General features: G+C 45.1%; 1 protein-coding gene across 2 annotated transcripts in view; it reads right to left on the reverse strand.

Annotated features, from left to right (window-relative positions):
- Nucleotides 1-19,743, reverse strand: part of MCF2L2 (MCF.2 cell line derived transforming sequence-like 2) — a 2,082,183-nt gene extending 2,062,440 nt beyond the window's left edge. The window contains exon 1 of one of the 2 annotated variants that reach the window (XM_078665987.1): nucleotides 19,665-19,743. In XM_078665987.1, the coding sequence (XP_078522113.1) occupies nucleotides 19,665-19,743 (79 nt within the window). The remainder of the gene's footprint in view (nucleotides 1-19,664) is intronic. The other variant, XM_078665986.1, reaches the window with a different exon arrangement.
- Between the last annotated feature and the right edge of the window lie 1,330 nt (nucleotides 19,744-21,073).

The raw sequence follows: 21,073 nt of genomic DNA on the forward strand, positions 1-21,073 counted from the left end.
ATCAAATCAAGGTTAAAAAAGAAACATAATGTCGACGCAGCGTTTCGTTTTTTTTTGGGGTTAAAAACACCTTCTTCAGGACAGTTTCTTTCACTTAGCAGTGTGTTAGGGACATTTCCATTTTCCCTTGTACCAATGATTCAGGGGCTCTAAGTATCACCTTACTCAAGTCGGCGGACGGTGACGTCAGACGCGGTTTTCTCTACAGACGGAGCAGGGAGGCCGTATCCACGTATTCAGAAACTGGTCCAAATTGATGAGAGACCAACCTAGAAGGCTACCTCCGTGAAGGCAATCCATGCAGAGGGAGGATCTTAATAGACCCTAAAACTGGATTAACCACATCTGTGCATTTAATCAGCTCCATGAAAGAGCACGTGCAATTTTAAAACGGTGGCTCCGCTGTAGTTGACAAAGGGAATTGACTTCGTGAATTAAGGTCACAGTCCTGACAAAGTACCCGCATTGAGTAAGGTGATACTTAGAGCCCCTGAATCATTGATTATAACACAAAATGTTGATTGAAAACTTTGTGTCTAATAAACTTGTATGAAAACATTTTACAAAACTATGTGACGGTCGTATATATGGTGATTCGTGGTAGAAGTAAGGCTTAATGATTAAGCGGTCAATGACGCCGCGGTGAATACCTACTGAGTGCCAGCTCATGGGGCATATCTTTTGCGCAACAGCAAGACCACAATCAGGTCATTATTTTTGATACCTTTTGCTTACAGAGGGCCAGCTCATGCCCTGAAGCAGAAACTAGCAGTGGATTTTTACTGCTAGTTTTTAGGACGACAGGCTTATTACATTTAGCAACTGAGCTCTGTTCTAGTAGGGACCATTAGAAGGTCCTGATGAGTAGGCAGTAGGGGACTGCCTACGAAACATGTAGACCAGGTTGTAGCGAATCGCTCTACCTCAAAACCCCCTTCTTAACGTCCCCAGCTAGGGAAGTGAATACATTGTTTTTTTCCACTAGCCAGAGGATTTTTAACCTTTTTTATTCCCACACATTATTAGGTCCCTACACTTCACTGACATCACCCACTTTTGCACTGTCACATAGTCCTGTCACTATACTAGTGCTCCCGCGTAGTCGGTCAGGTCGTAGCACGCCCCGCCCCGTAGAGGGACGGGAAGACCCCAATGATGAAGCATGACACTATTGGATTTTTTTAGTGTGTGAGGGGTATTTTAAAAAGCACACTGTGCTCTCATCTTTACCACCCGAAGAGAGAGCTCATTTATTAGTTTTTAACACCCACAGAAATAAATAAAAATAATAAAAATCACTACACTTTGATAGAATCTCTTTGTTTATACGATTTTCTATCAGCCCTAGGATTTGTGAAATTTATATATATGTATGTATGAGTGAATAGAATAATCAGTGGTAGTGAAGCCTATATGCATTTCGATGTTGGACTAACAACTGAGTACATACAGATGCTTGAAAGGCAAACCTAAGAGGTTTATGCTTACTTGGGACCCTCTAATCTTTTCATTGGCTTGTTGACTATGCCCTTGCCCTATTGTTGGTAAAAGATGACCGGGTTGGTGATTGTAATTGCATTTATATAGCGCTTACTAGTTCTGCCGAGGCAGCAAAGTGCTTTTTGGCAAGTGGCAAACTACTCCGGAACCCAAAAAGGATTAGTGGTGAATTAGTATAGGGAATAAGGAAATTTGAGCAGTGGATATTTGATACTGTTATTCGGTTTGAAAAATATTAGTGGAGGGCTAGAAGAGGGACAGGTTTGCATTTATTTAGCACTTGGTACTCCTGATGATGCATCAAAGTGCTTTCCGGCGAGTAGCACACTACTCCGCCCTTGTCCCATTGTTGGCAAAAGATGAGCCGGGTTTATATTTGTAATTGTATGTATATAGCATGTTTATTTGGAGATCATAGCAGTAGGAGGAGGTTTGGAATGAGTATAGGGGGAGAGAGAAGAGTCAGGGGGAAGGGTTTGGGAGATCTGAATAGTAAAAGAGGTTTGAGAAGATGCAAGGAGGGAAGGAGAAGGGAAGAGTCTAGAAAGGGTTTCTTAGGGGATCATAGTAATAGAATCAGGTTTGGGAGGAGTCAGAGAGTGGAGGTAGAGGATGTATTGAGAGAGGTATAGGGTGAGATATAGGGTAGTGCATTGGAGATACTGAATTTGAAGAATGCCAGGGTTACATTTACTCCTATCTAAACATACTCTGGATCATGGATGTCGTGGTAAGCCTGCGGAGAGGTGGCAACCTAAATGGATGTCTGTTTGTTTGGGGTCTCAGTCCTTAAATTAAATTGCATTTTGTCCTCAGAAGTGCCTACGCCCAAGCATGCTACCTACTAAAAAAATAAGAAAGAATTACAATTATTAATCTGGTCATTGGTGGGGGGGTGTTGGAAAAGAAGTGAAAAGAAGCAATCTGTAACCAGCAGGAAGTGGGACCTTTGCTGTAGTCGACTATCGAAGAACCAAGAAGGAATATTACAGCAGCTTTCGAGACACCTGAGATCCCTTTGTTAAATGTAGCGGACTGTAAATGAGGTGGAAATTTTCAAGCAGCGACAAATCTTATCATCAGTTGAGTAAGTAGTTTCTTGGTGACGCAGTTTGATACAAGTCAATCGAAGCACAGGCAAGCATAATACTCTTTTCATACTGCTGGTTTTAAAGATTTGATCAATAACAATGATTGATTCTGTTGCTTGCTTTCATATAGATATTGATTAACTAAGAAGAGATCCTAAAAGGCAGAAAGCAGTAGAATTATTCAGAAATATCATCTCTTGCAGCCTTGGGAGTGGTACTGCCTATTTTAGCCAAGCGTATTTCGGGCTCTGAATTTATATCAAATCCCACCTCTCATGAGAGCGCTCCAGTGGCTGCACCTGAAGGATAGACTATTGCGTCAAATGTTCTGCCTGACTAGGGATAGGCTAGCCAATTGCTTACGCTGGCTAATGAGAGGTCAGTCAGTTGCTCTAAAGGTTTGTGTCCAATTTCCCAGATTTAGATCCAGGGAGGAGATGTGGCCAAGATGCTAGAGCTGCCAACTCTGGAACTGGGGAACCAGGTATGGCTCAACATCTAATGAATATGGGCAAATCACTTAATCACCACATGCTTAAAAAAAAAACTACATACATATATATATATATATATATATATATATATATATATATATATATATATATATATGTAACTTAATATGTGCTGCATGGTTCCTCCCTCTACGTCATCATGTAAATAAACGGATGTATGACGTTACAACGCACACTTTTACAACGCATACCATTACAACGCATTTTTTACACCGCAACATCCATTACAACGCACACTATTACAACGCATACCATTACAACGGATACTTTAAAACTATCTTTACAACGCATTCCACTACAACGCATAGTACATTTACAACGCATACCATTACAACGCATTACACTACTTTGCATATAAGGTAAGTGTTGGATAGTGTAGGGGTTAAAATTACTATTCTAACTCCAGGGGGTGCAACAGTAGGGTAAGTGTTGGATAGTGTAGGGGTTAAAATTACTATTCTAACTCCAGGGGGTGCAACAGTAGGGTAAGTATTGGATGGTAAGTTATGCGTTGTAATGGTATGTGTTGTAATGACTGCGTTGTAATGGTATGCGTTGTAGTGGTGTGCGTTGTAGTGTCATGCGTTATAATGACTGCGTTGTAAATGCATGCGTTGTAATGGATTTTGCGTTGTAAAAGTTTTGTTGTAATGGTAGTGCGTTGTAAAAATTGCGTTGTAAACGTTACATACCAAATAAACACAGAGAACTCTGTACAGCTTATATTCACAGTGTGCATTGAATGTGAAGGATGTCCTAATGGGCATCTTAAGACATCTCACCGGGCTGCTCAAGGCTTCCCAGTCTGTCTGTAAGAATGACATATAAGGCACTGCACCTACATGCTCCTGTTTATTTAGCAGAAAAAGTGGAACATTTCTAGAGCCTATGATGCAAGAAATCCAAGTGCTCAGGCAATCTAGACCCCGGAGTCCGCCCTTTTCTAGAAATGTGTGGGATCTGGAAAAAAACATTTCCCTAGTCGCTGTACCACTTGGATCGTTCCTGAATTTAGCACAAAAAAAAGAATTTCCAGTTTTTGGGAATTTTTCAGGTCTTATTTGCACTTGCTGGAAACTCTGTGCCCTCTAAACCTGTTTTATTAGAGGGGTTTTTAGTGTTTGCACCTATTGCTTTGCTCTTACTGTCCAGCACACAGGTGTCTCCAGGAGGTGTTTGCTCTTTGGAATATTGGAATAGATTTTGAAATTGGAATATTGATAAATACATGTATAAATACTGCTTACACTGCTTCAACATGGGTATTGAATTGTTCCCATATAATTTTCACTACTATCTCACTTCTATTTGTTAATTTTAGATTAATACACCTAATGGAAATGCCTTTCCCCAGCTGGTTTACAGAGGAATGTGTTTAATTGTTTTAATGTGTTAAAGTAACGTATTGTATGTATTATAATGTTGCTATTTACATTAGGAACTCATTGATTTATATGTTATGTGACTCATTTGATCACAATAAATGATAAATCGGTTTTCTTGTTTACTTTTACAAATAGTATGTTCTCTCTTTTTATGAACAGGATGTTTATTTCTTGAGAACGTGGGGAAACTTGGAAGTGTCTTGGGTTTTAAGACGGAGGCCCCGCGCCGTCGTAAGCACCAGCATCGTAAGATGGTGACAGCGGCGTCACTGTGGCATTATTGGTGGTAAAATGCATAAATAGGCAGTGCTTTAAATGGGCCGGTACTGTCCGGTAGGGAGTACCAGCACTTTTTTATTTTGAGAGGGAGAGTACCAGCACTTCTCAGAAACAAGCAGGTATTCTGGTATAGAGTACCTGCACTTCTATTTTTCCATTTCAAGCACTGTAAATAAGTATAGGAGTCCAACATGCCAGCAATGTTCACCAACCAACACTGAATGGAGCAGAGTACATGGCATATGATGGAAACACAGAAAAAGAGAGCCTGGAAGTCCAGATAATGTGATTTTAATCTCAGTTCACTTACTCAACGTAATGCTGGAGCACCAAAATAAAATGAATAAGCTTTGTAGAAATTGTGGAAACTAAGAGGCCGATTAGATTGGCGGTTAATCCGCATCCCCCGGGCCGGCGGAAGCCACCGCCGGCCCGGAGGATGCAGATTAACCGCCGCGGCCACAGACAACACCCACCGCCAGATTAGGATGGCGGTAAAACCAGCGGCGGACGGCTGGTTCGTCCGCCGCTGATCCGCGGGGTGGGGAGGGCTATTTGGTAACAGTGTCTGCAAGACACCATCAGCCAAATTAGGATGTGCACGGACACATGCTTTTCCGCACTGCTTTTCCGCCGTGGAAAAACATGTGGACTTTGGGGGCCCGTTGCGGGCCCCCAGGGTGTTAGGGGGTGGGGGGTGCACATGGGGGGTACCTATGGTACCCCCCAACATTTACATGCACAAAGCGGCAGGCACCGCGCGGTGCCTGCCGCTTTGTGCATGTAAATGTAAAACATGCAGTTTTAACATTGCGGCGGGTGCTGCTTCAAGCAGCACCCGCTGCAATGTTAAATATACAGGATGTGACCGCCAGGGCGGCGGTCACATCCTAATTTGCACGGAGGGACCGCCGCTGCCCCTGCGGACGGATCCTCCACCTCTGGGGTGGCAGACGGACGCAGGTCCGTCCGCCATCCTAATCGGCCCCTAAATCTTTCAAGGGTTCTGCTTAGAAATAACAAATTCAGATGCTTCAGAACGCGTTTTTCCTTTTATAGGGTGCCGCAAATCTTATTCACATTAATTACAGCTTGGGGAGATTTAATGTTAGAGTGGCCAAAATTGCCCTCGATAGAGCCCGTCTGCTGACAGTGTATTAATTTGGGTGAGATATCTTCCTTCGACAATACAGGCTGATTTTAGTGCCCTTTGATTGCTTCTTGGCTGTTTTGTACACACACTCTAGAAAAATACTTCATTTTAATTAAATTATGAGAAAATGGAAATAAAGTTTCGTTTGCAGACCACAAGAAGATCATGATTTATTCGACAGAAGCAAAAAGCAACCACACATCTGGTTTCCTAGGAGTTGAGTGCCACAGTTGTGAATGAAAGACTGTGCAAAGTACCAGTGATTGAAAAAGCATGTGTGTGTTTGAAACCACTGCATTGAATCCTTAGGAAATGTATGCAATCGTTTGTGTAAGTACTCGGACTTGTATGTCCGGGGTCTGCAGACATTGACATCTGTTTCTCAGTTCTCAGAACTCCCAGGCAGATTGCAAGTCCCCCCCCCCCGTACCTATGCTTTTTCTAACCCTGCAAGTTCCAAGTTGCTGCAGTGTAAAGATAACATTAGTTTCACAAACTGAAGAAGTTGTGAACGCGAATTTCGGTTCCATTTTTGAGTAGAAATGTCACAGATTGCACGCTCATATCCAAATCAAAAATACAACTAGCTGCTGACAAGCACAATACTCAGATATTTGAGTAAATGACTGACAAAAATAATCAATCCGACCGATCTTGTATCTCTGGGTAGTACATTTTAAAGAATCACAACTCCATTTTACACCAGGATACCCTTGTGAAGCTCACCAACCTCGACTACTTTCAACTCCAACAATTAAACATATAGAGGCAGATTTACAAGCCCCTTGCACCACTTTTGCATCACTTTTAACATGGAAAAGTGACGCAAAAGTGACATATAGAGGCAGATTTACAAGCCCCTTGCGCCACTTTTGCATCACTTTTAACATGGAAAAGTGACGCAAAAGTGACATATAGAGGCAGATTTACAAGCCCCTTGCGCCACTTTTGCATCACTTTTAACATGGAAAAGTGACGCAAAAGTAGCGCAAGGGGCTTGTAAATCTGCAGTTTGTAGACGCCAAGTGGCTGGATCTCACTGTTCCCTCGAAATCTCCCGGACCCGGTGGAGGAGGGCAGATCGGAGGACGCCCACACTGAGCAACAACCCTTGCTCACACAGGAGCAGATCTGTGTATCAGGCTCCACCGGGCACTGTTGAAGCCTGAGGACCACAGAGAGTAGATCCAGGCAGGTTAAAGGAAGACCTGGGGTGAAAGTGTTATCCCTGATGTGCTCAAACTTTGTTTACCTTTTATACATTTTTGTAGGTCCTGAAGAATCACAGGGTTAATATACCATTAGCGAGAAACATGTTGACCCACACACTTTAACAAGGACACATAGGCACAAAAACTAGTCGTGACAGCGCCTTGTTATACTGATTTTAATTAGGACAGGAGACCCCCAGAATAAAGTTTGGTCGTTCTAGGTACTCCCAGTCCTATTTTACTTCACATCACAGCATCTACACTACAACGGCCCCACACCCGCACTTCACCAAATGGGAGTTGGATAGAAGATCTCCGACAAAGAGCCCCTTTTTAGGGAGCCCATTGGGGATTGCACCGCCGCCCCAATGAGGAACAGCCCAGATGATGAAGCATGACATCTGAAAGGGTGTGTAAGGGCATTATGATCCAACACATGGATCTCAACTATTGCCCTTTCTAGGGAACAGTGAGATCCAGCCACTTGGCGTCTCCAAACAGCTTTGGTTTTTAGAGAGGAACAGCATAGAAATCCTTTTTGTATTGCTCTTGTTGAGGCATCTTCTATGCTGGACCTCCCCACTCCTCTATGAGCGGGAAATGCGCCTCTAGCCACTTTCCCTTGATTTGGATTGTAAATCTTCCCCATAGTCCAAGCCTCAAGGGGCGTAACTTTTGGGGGGATGGTAGGGGGGAGGGGTTGTTTGGGGTGTTTCAACCCCTCCTATTAAATGTAGTTTTGCTTAATAGTTGGGTACAGGTGCTTTGGGTCGGATATGGTGAGGTGTCTGTCAGATTTCACCAGCAATGTTTACCTACACACAGACACACACACACACTCTCTCTCTTGGTTTTGAGAGACTTCAAAAATGTTGGTTATTTTACAAAATATTGTGTTTTCTCTCACTTAATGCCCCTACCAATCCGCATTTGTCTCCCTTTCCACTGCTCCCTTAGCCCCTCTTGTGCGCCCTGCTTGTCGTATAATGTATTTTAACATTATATGCCAGCATGATTGTTGGGAAATCTGAAGCTCACAACCTCAACCTCCAATCTTACTGGCCCAGCTACGTCCCTGCATGCCCCACCAATCGATTCTCTTTCACAACAACCTTCCACAAGTCCAAACCCAAACATCACCAAAACTCACTCCCTGATCGGGAAGACTTCCAAAACTCCTGTGACAGATTGTTTGTCAAGACAACCTGTTCCCTTCCTACACTGTTCCACAATTCCTTGCTGCAGAGTAACCACTTCAATTTTCCGCTTCAGTGCCCCACAACCTACTGCCCGCAACCTCACAACCTAAGATCAGCCACACTGCTGCCAACCCACCCAACTCAATCTTTACTAATGCAAAAGCAATTCATTACCATACTAAAGTTACAAATGAAATCTTCCCCAATACCCGAGCCAGCCCTTGGCCCCAACCAATTTACTACCTACAGTCAACCCAACTCATGAGAAAAATCCAGAAACACTCAGCGCATCGTCCCAGCCCCAGTGCTTAATTTGTAAAAAATAAAGGGGCCGATTACAATTGCGGATTTCCCGCATCCACCGGGCCGGCGGAAGCCACCGCCGGCCCGGCGGATGCGGGAAATCCGCCGGGGAGCCTTGCAAGACCCACCGCCATATTAGGATGGCTGGTGGGTCTTACTAACTGTCTGCCGCTTTTCCGCCGCGGGCGGATTCCGCCCGCGGCGGAAAAGCATTAACATGGCTGGCGGTGTCTATCAGACACCGCCAGCCATATTAGGATGACTGCGGAAAGATGCCTTTACACTGCGGCATTTCCGCCGTGTAAAGGCATACGGATTTGTGTTTGGGGGCCCGTTGCGGGCCCCCAGGGGTGAAGGGGGGGTGGGGGGTGCACATGGGGGGTACCTATGGTACCCCCCTGCATTTGCCTGCACAAAGCGGCAGGCACCGCGAGGTGCCTGCCGCTTTGTGCATGCAAATGCACAACTTACTTTTTTATCATTGCGGCGGGTGCTGCTTCAAGCAGCACCCGCCGCAATGATAAAAATACAGGATGTGACCGCCAGGGTGGCGGTCACATCCTAATTTGCACGGAGGGACCGCCGCTGCCCCTGCGGACGGTCCCTCCTTCTCTATGGTGGCGGACGGACTCAGGTCCGTCCGCCATCATAATCGGCCCCTAAGTGCCGGCACCCTTTTAGGAAGGCCACTGCAGCCTATACCACCCATACCCTGCTAGCACTTCAAATGACAGTACGAACATAACACCTATTCATCGCACTTCTACAAGTGTGACACTTCAGTCTATTTCAGGCCACACAAAGCTATAATAATGTCATCAGAGTTTAGTCTTAATCATTTTCAGTACGTATTGATTTAATAAACATGTTTTTTGTGCTCCTCTCGAAATTAAAAAGACAGCACTGCCATGTTGTTGACTGTCAACAGAGCAGGTGCTGACAATTAAGTGCTGGTGCTGAGCACCGGAAACCACTGGCACAAATTAAGCACTGCTCAGCCCTATTAACCAATGAGCCCAAACTCTCCTGTCCTCCTCGAGTTACCCTGTTCTCTTCAACCCACATCGTCTGCCAACTATCTTCTTAAGCCGTCAGTCAGTGCTTGCCTAACATTTCTCCACTATGTCTCATCAAATGTAAATAGTCACAGTGTCAACCGTCTAACATTTGTGACCCGGATCACAAAAAGAAATGGGGAAATCTCTGCATACATAACCAACTACTTTATACCTCTCACAAATCCATGATGTGTATGCAATGAAAGTGTAAACATTTTTACAACCTCCCTGTTTGAATCTTGTTTTCCCTAGCCTAGCACACGTGTAGAAGCATTGGCATAGGAGAAACTCTGGATGTGTACGGGGAGAGAGTTTGTGAAGTATTTTTACTTGTGTCTCTTTCATTCCGCAGCACCTACTGTAAAGATAGGGGCGTTCCACTCTACTTCGAACTTCCCACATCACTGGCACCTATTACTTGTAGGTGAATGTTTAGAAGTGCAAGTGTGGGTAAGGTGTTGCAGGTTATAATTCTGAGGCTGGGCCTTACTATCTTAGTACACCTGTTACATAGCTGCAGACGTTTTCAGATTGTTATGTGTGACATTTTAATAATTTCAGTGTAATTATGAGTGACACTTCAACGATAATGAGTGACACTTTCACACGAGCAAAATCAAGCAATGAAGATGAGGGAAACATATAAATATCACAAATTACACCTATTAGAGCAATGAGAAACTCTAAGAAGATATCTTAAAAATGCGGCAATGCTCCAGAAATGGTAAGCCACTTACCGGAGACTGTTCGTGACACTTTTTCATGAGTGGAGCAAAGCAGTCATGTCAATCTAACTAGTTCAGTTTCACAAATAACTTGTTGTTTGCGCTGTTAAGATCTATGAGCAGTCTTAAAACAGCTGCAACACACCCGAAGTGTTTATCATACTGAACATTTTTGTTTGGCCTCAGAAGCAGTGGAAAAGTATTTACTTTATGCCATGCTTAATTTGTAAAATATTAAGTGCCAGGGCTCTGACCAGGAGGCCACTGAGGCTTGCACCACACATCGCCCTTGTCATTGCTGCCAAAACAACTACTGACCATCTCTACCGCATGGAAATGCGACAGTTCAGATTGTTCCAGGTCCCCAAAGCTAAAGGAATGGCTGGGGAAGCAGGTATTAGCACTATTTTAATGTATATTGTATTCCTAAACAATGGTTGTTCTGCTCATCTCTAAATTAGATGAGCAGCGCCACCATGTGGTAAACTGTCATCACCATAGTTAGAACAGGCAGGTGCTGGTGCCAAGTACCGGAAACCAATTAAGTGCTGGTGCTGAGCACCAGAAAGCACCGGCTCAAATTAAGCACTGATTTATGATGGAATAATTGAGGCATGGGGTGACAGTTTGAGAAGAAATCTACAGCACTTAGAAACAGAAGGTGACAGCTACAAATCACTCTATAAAAATAAGTTCTAAAGTGTGGGCCATTTTCCACATTGCAGACATAGTACGCAGTTTATGGCAATGAGATAAAATACACAGCCTAATGCCACATCGATTGAAAGTTTACATGACACAGCCAACCGTGACACACCTACTTGCTACAGCTGCAGCAGTGGAAGAGGGACAGACATTAACGTTAGTCTTCTCAGATACTTTATGTGCACAACGGTGACTGAAGTTCGTGGCCTAAATTGTATGTATTTAAATCTCAGCCAATCGTGTCATATTGCACAAAGAGTAACCAGTGTGATTGAAAAAATAAGTGTAATATCATAAAGTGAATTTTCATGTTGTGACAGTATTCGAAATGTTAGACAAATCTTGGATTTTGAAAGGAGTTAATAATAGGAAATGCAAATTCGGGTCACCAGCTGCTTAGCAGGTCACAGGCTTCAGCAGCAGCATGGAAAACAAGTTAATTACTGTTCCAACCTGTCTTTAATTATTTGGTGTGCTTTACCGTTTTCATGGTAGCATACTCCGAATTCAGCCAAGGGGATTATCCCAGGCGCTCTGTACGCTGCTTTTCACTCCGACACTGTGAAGGAGGGCCGGACTGGGAACCAAAACCGTCCCTGGCAAAGTGCGCGCCCGGCCGCCCCGGGGTTTGGGGGTGCGGCCTAGCTGTTTGCCAGGACCGGTTTCGGACGATTTTGTTACAGGGATCGATATTGCAGCTACGCTGCTAAAACAGCACTGTACAAAAACGGCCCCCACCCTGGCGGCCCACCGGGGAAATGCCCGGTGCCCTCTACAGCCACTCCGGCCCTGCTGTGAAGCCTGGTGGGGAGTCAGCAGCATGCGCTGCACACATGGGCACATACCATCCAATCACGGGTGGGTCCTCCATTTGAGCGGAGGAGCGTCGCCCCTCATGCCCCAGAGATGAAAAATAAAATGGTAATAATGTTTATTTATTACCATTTTATTTTTTAGCAACCAGTCCTGCACTATGGGGCTCATTAGGATCGCGGATTTCCCGCATCCTCCGGGCCGGCGGAAGCCACCGCCGGCCCGGTGGATGCGGGAAAACCGCCGCGGATGCTTTAAAGACCCCCCGCCAAATTAGGATGGCTGGTGGGTCTTTGAATCTGTCCGCCGCTTTTCCGCCGCGGTCACCTTCCGACCGCGGCCGAAAAGCATTAACATGGCTGGCGGTGTCTATCAGACACCGCCAGCCATATTATGATGGAGTAGAAAATATGCTTTTCCACTGCGGCTTTTCCGCTGTGGAAAAGCATACAGACCTTCGCTTCGGGGGCCCGTTGCGGGCCCCCTGGGTGAAGGGGGGTGGGGGGTGCACATGGAGGGTACCTATGGTACCCCCCTGCATTTGCGTGAACAAAGCGGCAGGCACCGCGCGGTGCCTGCCGCTTTGTGCACGCAAATGCCGTGCATGCATTTTTAACATTATGGCGGGTGCAGCTTAAAGCTGCACCCGCCGCAATGTTAAAAATAGAGGATGTGACCGCCACCCTGGCGGTCACATCCTAATCTGCATGGAGGGACCGCCGCTGCCCCTGCGGACGGTCCCTCCTACTCGGGCCAGCACTGCCGAGTGACAGCAGCAGGGAGCGGTGTGCTTTAAAATGTGCATGTCTCTTTGGCCGGCAGTCTTGGGACGGCCAGCCAGACATGCACATTTTAAAGTTCTCTAACCTAGCTGTCTTAGATAGCTTGGTTAGAAAACCCATAGGTCTCCAGTGCTCTTAGGAGCGCTGGGAGAGCCTGCGCTATCCAATTCCGGTGCTGATTTCATGCTGTGAGAGCAGAGCCAGGATTGGGTAGTGCAGTTTCCTACATCGGGAGGTTCCTGGAAGACACCCGAGGGAGGAGGACGTCGCGCTGCAAAGGTAAGTGAATTTTTTTGTGCCCTACCACACTCGGAACAAGCAAGCAGCCACTGCATCCAATTACAGTCTACGACGTCAGAGTTTGGTCTGCTCAACCTCCATCAAGAACAACTGCAGGCACAAATAGCAGAGAGCATTCAGTGCGCAAAACACAACAACATGAGACATCCCAGATTGGCCTTTAAATGTCACATTTTCTCCCTAATTGGCATTAGGAGAGTGAGCCTGAGATCAGAAGTAGCATTGCAGCTTATCATGCATCTTCAGGCGTTTAAATTCTACCGCTTCTCTCAGGACGTCCAGTGGCGTAACGAAACTTGAGGGGGCCCCCTGCAAAGTACATCGAGGGGTCCCCTCCAGAATCAATCAGGAGTTCTTGGCCAGAGTACTGTGCTAAGGGGGGCCCCTGGAGTTTGGGGGCCCCCCGCACCGCAGGGTCTGCGGGGGCCTGTGTTACGCCACTGAGGATGTCACATGAAGTGGCAGAGTGACTGCAGAGGGCAGGTCGCGCAGAGGCTCCGGGGGCCGACTCCAAGACTGCTCACAATCATGCTTCTGTCAGAATTGCCCTGCTGCAGGAAGCACTTGGACGCGACGCTGCTATAAATGCAGTCAGCTCTGCTCTGACGGCCGCAGTCACTCTACTTGCTTGCAGCGCGCAGGTGATCAAGGTGCTAAAAATGCGTGATTTGTGCATTTTAATGCAGTGATGCGAACCACCACATTAAAATGCTTTAGTCTAACGCATGATGCGTGGTACTTGGCAGGGCGGCTGTTAAATGGCACTTAAGTATTAGACTCACACATGAAAAGGTGAAACGCTCCGCATGCAGAATCCTATTCCTGATCCATAAAGCAGGCAGGGTCGTTCAGTGAGTTTAGTTACCACAACTTAAACATGCAGTGATCTCCAGGTCATACTTTCAATTCCCAGCAGGGCCAACTCAGATGTCCATCCTTCCTTAAACTGGATAATTATAGCATGTGTTAGTTACAGTGCTTTGAATCAGCAGAAATAAGGAATGAACCGCTACATCAACTAGTACTGGCAAAGTCAATAGTTCTGCCTTTATACAGCAATGCAAGTAAACATAGGCATTCACTAGTGATGTCTACATGTGTTCCACGCACAAATGCTGGTCCTACTCCCCCCCCACCCCACTGTCTTTGACAAGGCTAAGAAATAAAGAAGCAAGAAATGTATGTTTTTTGTGTACAAAGCCGAAAGGAGGTAAAACATTGAATGCAAGAAACTGTGTGATGATTGTGTGTTTTTTTAGATATAAAATAGTTCCTCATGCACTTCAACTGAAGGCGGAATGATGCACTAAACAGCCAATAGCATGAGGTGAGTGTGGAAGATGATCCTCCGAGTGAAGCCAAAGATCTCTTTCCAGGTACTTGGGTATATTTTGAAGAACTAGTAACAATATGTCTGAACTGGGGTGGCCGAGTGAGCTAAAGAATGGTGATGGATTAAACCCAGATCAGTTGACTGGGGGTGAGTGTTTGATTTGCTCAAACGCTCCGTCCATCATCCCCTTTTGTATCGCTTAGTAACAATATGTCAACAGCAGATGCGCTATGCCAGACTTAAAAAAACAAGTTATTAAGACTTTGTTAAATTTGGATCTGATTTTGCATGCAGCATTTCCACTTTTTTTCTACCATGATACTATCAAATGTGCAAAAACCTGTTCTCAACTTCAGCCTAAGCCTCTTCTGTGCTCCTTCCCCTAGAACACAGCCTCGCCCTCTGCTCATTTCACACCTTGCAACATAATATTCAAGAGAGGCTGTGCATGCACAAAAAAAGGGCACACTAACTTCCCATTTGAATCAACAGGTTCTTCCAAATCAATGTGTTTTAGTTTTAAAATGTTTAAATAACTCTAAACAGAATAGATATTCTATCTTATTCCATCAAACCCAAGGAGAGCTACATTTTAATATAAATAATCGAACAAAAGCAAAAAGTTCAAAATGCATGTGATTTAATTAAATAAATTCCACCTATCTATTTACAAAGATGTGGCTTAAATTGGGCCAGGGAATGCAGGGTGTGAACAGACTCATTTTTGGAGACAATGATGTTTTTTCACCATCAGAGTGACTTACAGCCAGAAAAAGAGCCAAAAATGGAGCTACAAAGAGGAAGAGAAAGACAGACAAACAGCGACAAAAGGAAAAAGCAGGGATGATAAAGTCTTCTAAAATGAGATAAAGAGACAGAAAATGTAGGGTGGCTAAAGAAAGAGACGGGAAGAGAAATCAAGACCAGGAAGCAACCTATTTACTTGGAAACCCTGGCATTTGACAGTGCAAGTGGCAAGCCAGAGCTTAATTTGAGCGAGTGGTTTCTGGTGCTCGGCACCGGTACGTAATTGCCAGCACTGAAGCTTATGACAGTCTGCCACATGGTGGCGCTGGCTGGCTAATTTAGGTATGAGCACAACAACAGCCGTTTATTAGTTCAATTTACATTTACAATGACTAATACCCGCCTCCCAGGCCATTCTTATAGCTTCCAGGGCCCGGAATGGTATGAATTGTCACACTTGTAAGAGTGTGAAGTTAGTAGCTGTGTTTGTACTGTCATTGGCAGCGCTGGCAGGAGCAATTTGTGGTGCAAGCTGCAGCGACCTCCTGATGAGAGCCCCGGCACTCATTCTTTTACAAACTACGCCCTGTTAAGCTCCTCGGAGATAGTATAGACCGTGAACTTTTTATATATAAATTAAACACTGAATATAGGTCTCATAGTGTTTTTTTACGTAGAGCGCGTCCCTTTTCAATTTACAGTTTACAAACTTTTCATCCTTCATACAGCAACCTTCTTTTGACAGGTTCCCTTCATAGGTTTCCCTTTAATTTCCACCATTCAAACTTCTTAGTACCCCACAGATCCCTAGCCCCCGAGACACGTCTTACGTACTTCGGAAATTTATATATTATGGCATTGGCCACATAACTAATTACACAAATCAGTACACAGTAGGTAGTGTGGATCTGACATCGGTTATTTTTAGCAGATTAATGAAGTATATGAGCAAAATGCTAAATTAAAATGTTTAAACCACCCTATAAATGTGTAGGAATTCGAAATTAGAGGCTACAAATGAAGTTGTTTCATTCGTGGGAGCAGTCATGTCCAGCAATCATAATCTAATATGGACGCTGGATGATTTTGTGAACTCTATTAAAGCACTGATGTGTGCGACAAAAAGAGAGGATGCATTGGGAGCGAAAAAGAAAGATTAACATACTAGAGTCTTGTAAATCGCTTTGTCTTTTGGAAATAAAACCACCAGCTTCCAATTAAAAGTTTGATTTTTTAATATATATTTTTGTTTGTGAATTAAATAAAATATTTCATCATTTGTGTATGTGGTTGATGTACATTTGTTTCTGTATTTTTGAATATTGTTTTGAGGTTGAAAAAGTAGAAGTTTGGTTAGGCTGGGGTACCCGGCTTACACTAGCGATACAGTGGGGAGCCACAGAAGTCAAATGGCTAACATCTACTGGTATAATGGGTTTCATTTTGAACGCAATAGTCCCTATGGTCCTGTGAATGTGCAGAATAGAAGAACCCATTACAAAACAGTGTTTTTATTTCCCAAAGGAAGGAAGTCATGTTAAGAAGCATGCTCGTTCTCAGCATCGACAGCCTCCTTAGAGGACTCCGAAGCACCATTCGCGAAATAATCAATCACCTGACTTTCTAGAAAGCATGGAGAACATTGCTATTTCTATAAACAACTTTGATGCAGGTCATTTGACCACAATTCAATAAGCATGACATATATGGCCTCTCTTGAAACCCATTAGTGGCCCATCGACCAACAAATGCATGCCATCGAAACAAAACAGGATGGCGTCCCACCTGCCTTAATAAGCAATGCTATACATCGCGCTTTACAAATATCTAACATAGCATACGATAAAAGGGGCTCCAAGTGCTGGCGGAAGAAGACTGCAGCCATATCAAACTTCAGGATATTAACAGAAAATAAATGTGAAATACAGTGAACCTAACTGGGACTCCTGTATATAGCTAGTTGATATTCTAAATATCTCTTATTGATCCAGTCCTCCTGGTTCAATGAGGACATCTATGTAATAACATAGCAACTTGCAGTTATGTCATACCCTTTCATACTACTCCCTCGGATCCTAACTACCACCTAACCCACTACTGGAAGACCAAAACCTTTTCCATCCAGTAGCAAAACCACATCTACAAACTTTGCCCCATCTTCATAATCTCTCTTGACCTACATCTGTTAACACGACCACTTCTGAACAAACCATCTTTGCTCATCTAGACCAATTTATACTAGCGTCAAGTGTTTTGAGCTCGCTCTCCAGCATGTGCCGTCTGCTTCCAACCCAAGCTAACCACTACAAATCACGCTGCTTTCATCCTAACACTGTCATCTGAACTCAGACAACCGAATCCACACAAGATGACATCAACCTTTCTGAATTCACCTTGTTCCTTCCTAACTTTCCCAATCTTGCAATGGTAAACCCTCGCACACCCAAAACTCTGGGGACCACACCTCCAGGAATTCGAATCCTTACCTACCTAACCTCTCCCCCTCAATCCTTTTCTCATCCAGCGAAAATGCACTTTTCAGGCACCCAAACATTGCAAGGTTTACTGACCACTCCTCAACCCATTCCAATCCTTCCCACCCTAACCTCTATCAATCCATCCTTTCATAACAATACACTAAACATGCCCCCAAACATCCCAAGATTTGTTGACTCCATATCAAACCCTTCCAGTTCTTACCAACCAAACCACTACCCATGTATCTTCTACCCATTTCTCAACAACACATGCTTCATGCCCCCAAATATCCCAAGATCTATTAATCATACCACAAACCGTTTACATTCTTAATGACTAAACCACTACCCATTTATCATCTGGTCATCTGGTCACAATACACCAGTCACACCCACAAACATCCCAAGATCTGCTAATCACACCTCAAGCCATTATAATCCTTTCCAACGAAACCACTACCCTTCCATCATCTGCTCAACTGGCAACACTGCACCTGTCACACCCACAAACATCCCAAGATCTGCTAACCACACCTCAAACCATTACAATCCTTTCCAACTAAACCACTATCCATCCATCATCTGGTCATCTGGCAACACTGTACCTGTCACACCCACAAACATCCCAAGATCTGCTAATCATACCTCAAGACACTACAATCCTTTCCAACTAAATCACATTTCTTCCCTCTTCCCTCACCTGGCAAAACTACACCTGTCACACCCACAAACACCCCCAAGATCTGCTAATCACACCTCAAACTGTTACAATCCTTCCCAAATAAATCACTATCTATCCATCCTCTCGTCTTCTTGCACCAATACTCCAGCCATCCCTCCAAACATCTCAAAGTCTACTAACCACACCTTAAGTCATTGCAAACCCACCCAATCAATCTTCTCCTGATCTGGCAACAACACACCCCTCACACCCCCAAACTTCTCAAACTTTAATAAACACACCACAAGCCTCTCCAGCCATTCCACAACCTACCCATCCTCTCCCAACCCCATCTTGAATAAATACACCCTCCACGCTCCATATTCCAACCTCTATGAATCAGACCCCAAGCCATTCCATCCCTTCCCAAACAACCCTCTCCCTCCTCATTCACCCCCAGCACACTACTACCACCTCGACCTCCAGAGCCTACACACCATGCAGCAGATGGTTCTACCCAGACCCTCAGCCACTCATAATTATCCAGGGCACAAGTCCTAAAAAAAAGAAGTGGGGGGACGCTGACGTCACGACAGGAAGTGATGTCACGAAAGGTGGTTGCACCATCAGACTTATTGCCTCCCCTCGCTCACCCCTTAGATGCGATTGCATCAGAGAAGCCAGCGGGTGAGTAGCGATCTGAATGAGCTCCGATCTCGCCCCAGAGAGGCCAAAGAGTGAATGTGTGGCTCCATTTCCTCCAGTTATCGAGCTCCCAGTAAAATAAGTGGGGGGACGCCGTCCACTCACGTGGTAACCCGACTTGAGCCCTCTAAATATCACAAGCAGTCACGTTCCTACCCACGCGCCTGCCAGGGTGACATCACCCGTCTGCCAGAATGCTCTAAGTGTGACATCATTCTGGTGGCCGCGTGCCACCCTGAGAGGCAGAACCACCTCCACGCGCTCCTGTGCCAGACATGCTGAGTCCGCAACTGACAAGGCTCAGACCACACCCCCTGAAGATATAAACATATCATCTTATATGGCCGCACAAGTGCGCCGATGTAAACAATTCTGACATGTTCTTGACTCCATGTACTAATCTGACACAAATGTGGGTGGGCTGCACTTTCCCCCACCTCGGGGTGTGTCGCCTGCATGTTGTGTGTTACTATACACACAACACACTGCATCCTTTACATGGGAACTTCTGTAGGGCTGTGGACCACAGAAAGAGGTGGACGAGGGCACAGAGCCCCAATAGCAATCCAGACAATTTGGATTAGATTCATGTTATTGTATGTTAAATTGAAATTCATATAGAATCAAAACGCACATAGATAATGACCAAAATACAATAAAAACTAAATACAAATAAAATCACACCTTGTGGTCAAATGACACCCAGAGGGGCAGGCAGGACTTACCGACATGTGTGATCACGGTGGCCAGACGCTGGCTCAGTTCCTGGTGCGACATCTCTTCCTCCTTCAGCCACAAAAGCATTTCCCTCAAGAGATGCCCGGAGAAGGATGCCGAGCCGGCTGCTGCCTCCCCGCCTCACACAAAGGCAGCGGCGGCGGAGGTGCCACTCCCAGCCCGGGCGGAGCAGCTGCTGCAGAGCCGGCGGGTGTATGCCCAGGGACGGAGCCTTCTCACCGCTCTGCCCGCCCTGGCATCATCACTTCGCAGCTTTGTGTCTGTAAACTCGGGGGTCCGAAGGCAGGATGCTCTCTCTGGGAGGAAGGACCTGCCGCGCGGAGGAGAGGGCGCACCGCACGCGCAGACACCTGTCTCCCGGGGATGCTGATGCGAGGGGCGGACGCAAAGCCAGGAGAGCCGGATCCTGGGATCGGATGCGGCTGTGTAAACCATCTCCGGGCCCGGGGGCTCGAGGCGAGTCGAGGCGCGGCTCCCACGAGGAGGTGCCTGGCCTCTCCTGACACTGATTTATTTACAAGACCCCTTTTCAATTATTTTCCCTGTTTCCCGAATTTAACCTTTCTGATTTGCCTCTTCCGATGAAAGAACGCAAGGGCGAGTTTGATTTGATATACATTGAAGTCTGTATAAAAGAGCAGATATTTAATATGATACATTCATAGGAGAAAACATGAAACTGCATTTACCAGAATGCACAGTGCTGTGAAATAAAAAAGCCGGGTGGTCTGACTATCCCTCGCCCCACGCAGGACAAGAGAGATCCACTAAGGATGGAATGTGTCTACAGAAATGCAATATATACAAATACTTCATTTTTCATTATGCTGTATCCACACATTTATTTTACATTCAAAACCAACGAAATAAAAATGTAAAAAAAACCTATTGATTGTTCAAATTGATGTTAGGTGCACTTTTTCATTTTTCGGGATTGGTTTGTGTTCTAGCTGTTTGATTTAAAGGACATGGCTTGCAGTAAAGCAAAAATTGACAAAGCCAATAGGTCTCACCTATACAAGAGCAATTGGCTTTTGCCACTGGGTTTTAGCCGTGTTGTAAACTAGTGTGCTGCTGTTCAGCATGGTTAAAAGTTAGTGGCGAAGAGGAGAGTGGCGTGGAGGGCCGCAGAGTGGAATGGCAAATAGTGGAGTAGAGTGTCGTAGAGGGGAGTGGCCTAGAGTGCTGTGTAAGTGGCATAGAGTGGAGTCATGTAGAATGGTGTACAGTGGAGCGGCATAGTGTAGAATGGCCTGGTGTAGAGTGCATTGGTAGAGTTTTACAGAGTATAGTAGCGTAGAGTGCAGCTGCACAGAATTCAGCGGCATACAATGCAGCAGCGTACAATGCGGTGGCGTAGATTAGAGTGTTGCAGAGTAGAGTGCAGTGGTCCAGA

Source organism: Lissotriton helveticus, chromosome 11 (assembly GCF_964261635.1).
Source record: "Lissotriton helveticus chromosome 11, aLisHel1.1, whole genome shotgun sequence".
In the NCBI taxonomy this organism is placed as follows: domain Eukaryota; kingdom Metazoa; phylum Chordata; class Amphibia; order Caudata; family Salamandridae; genus Lissotriton; species Lissotriton helveticus.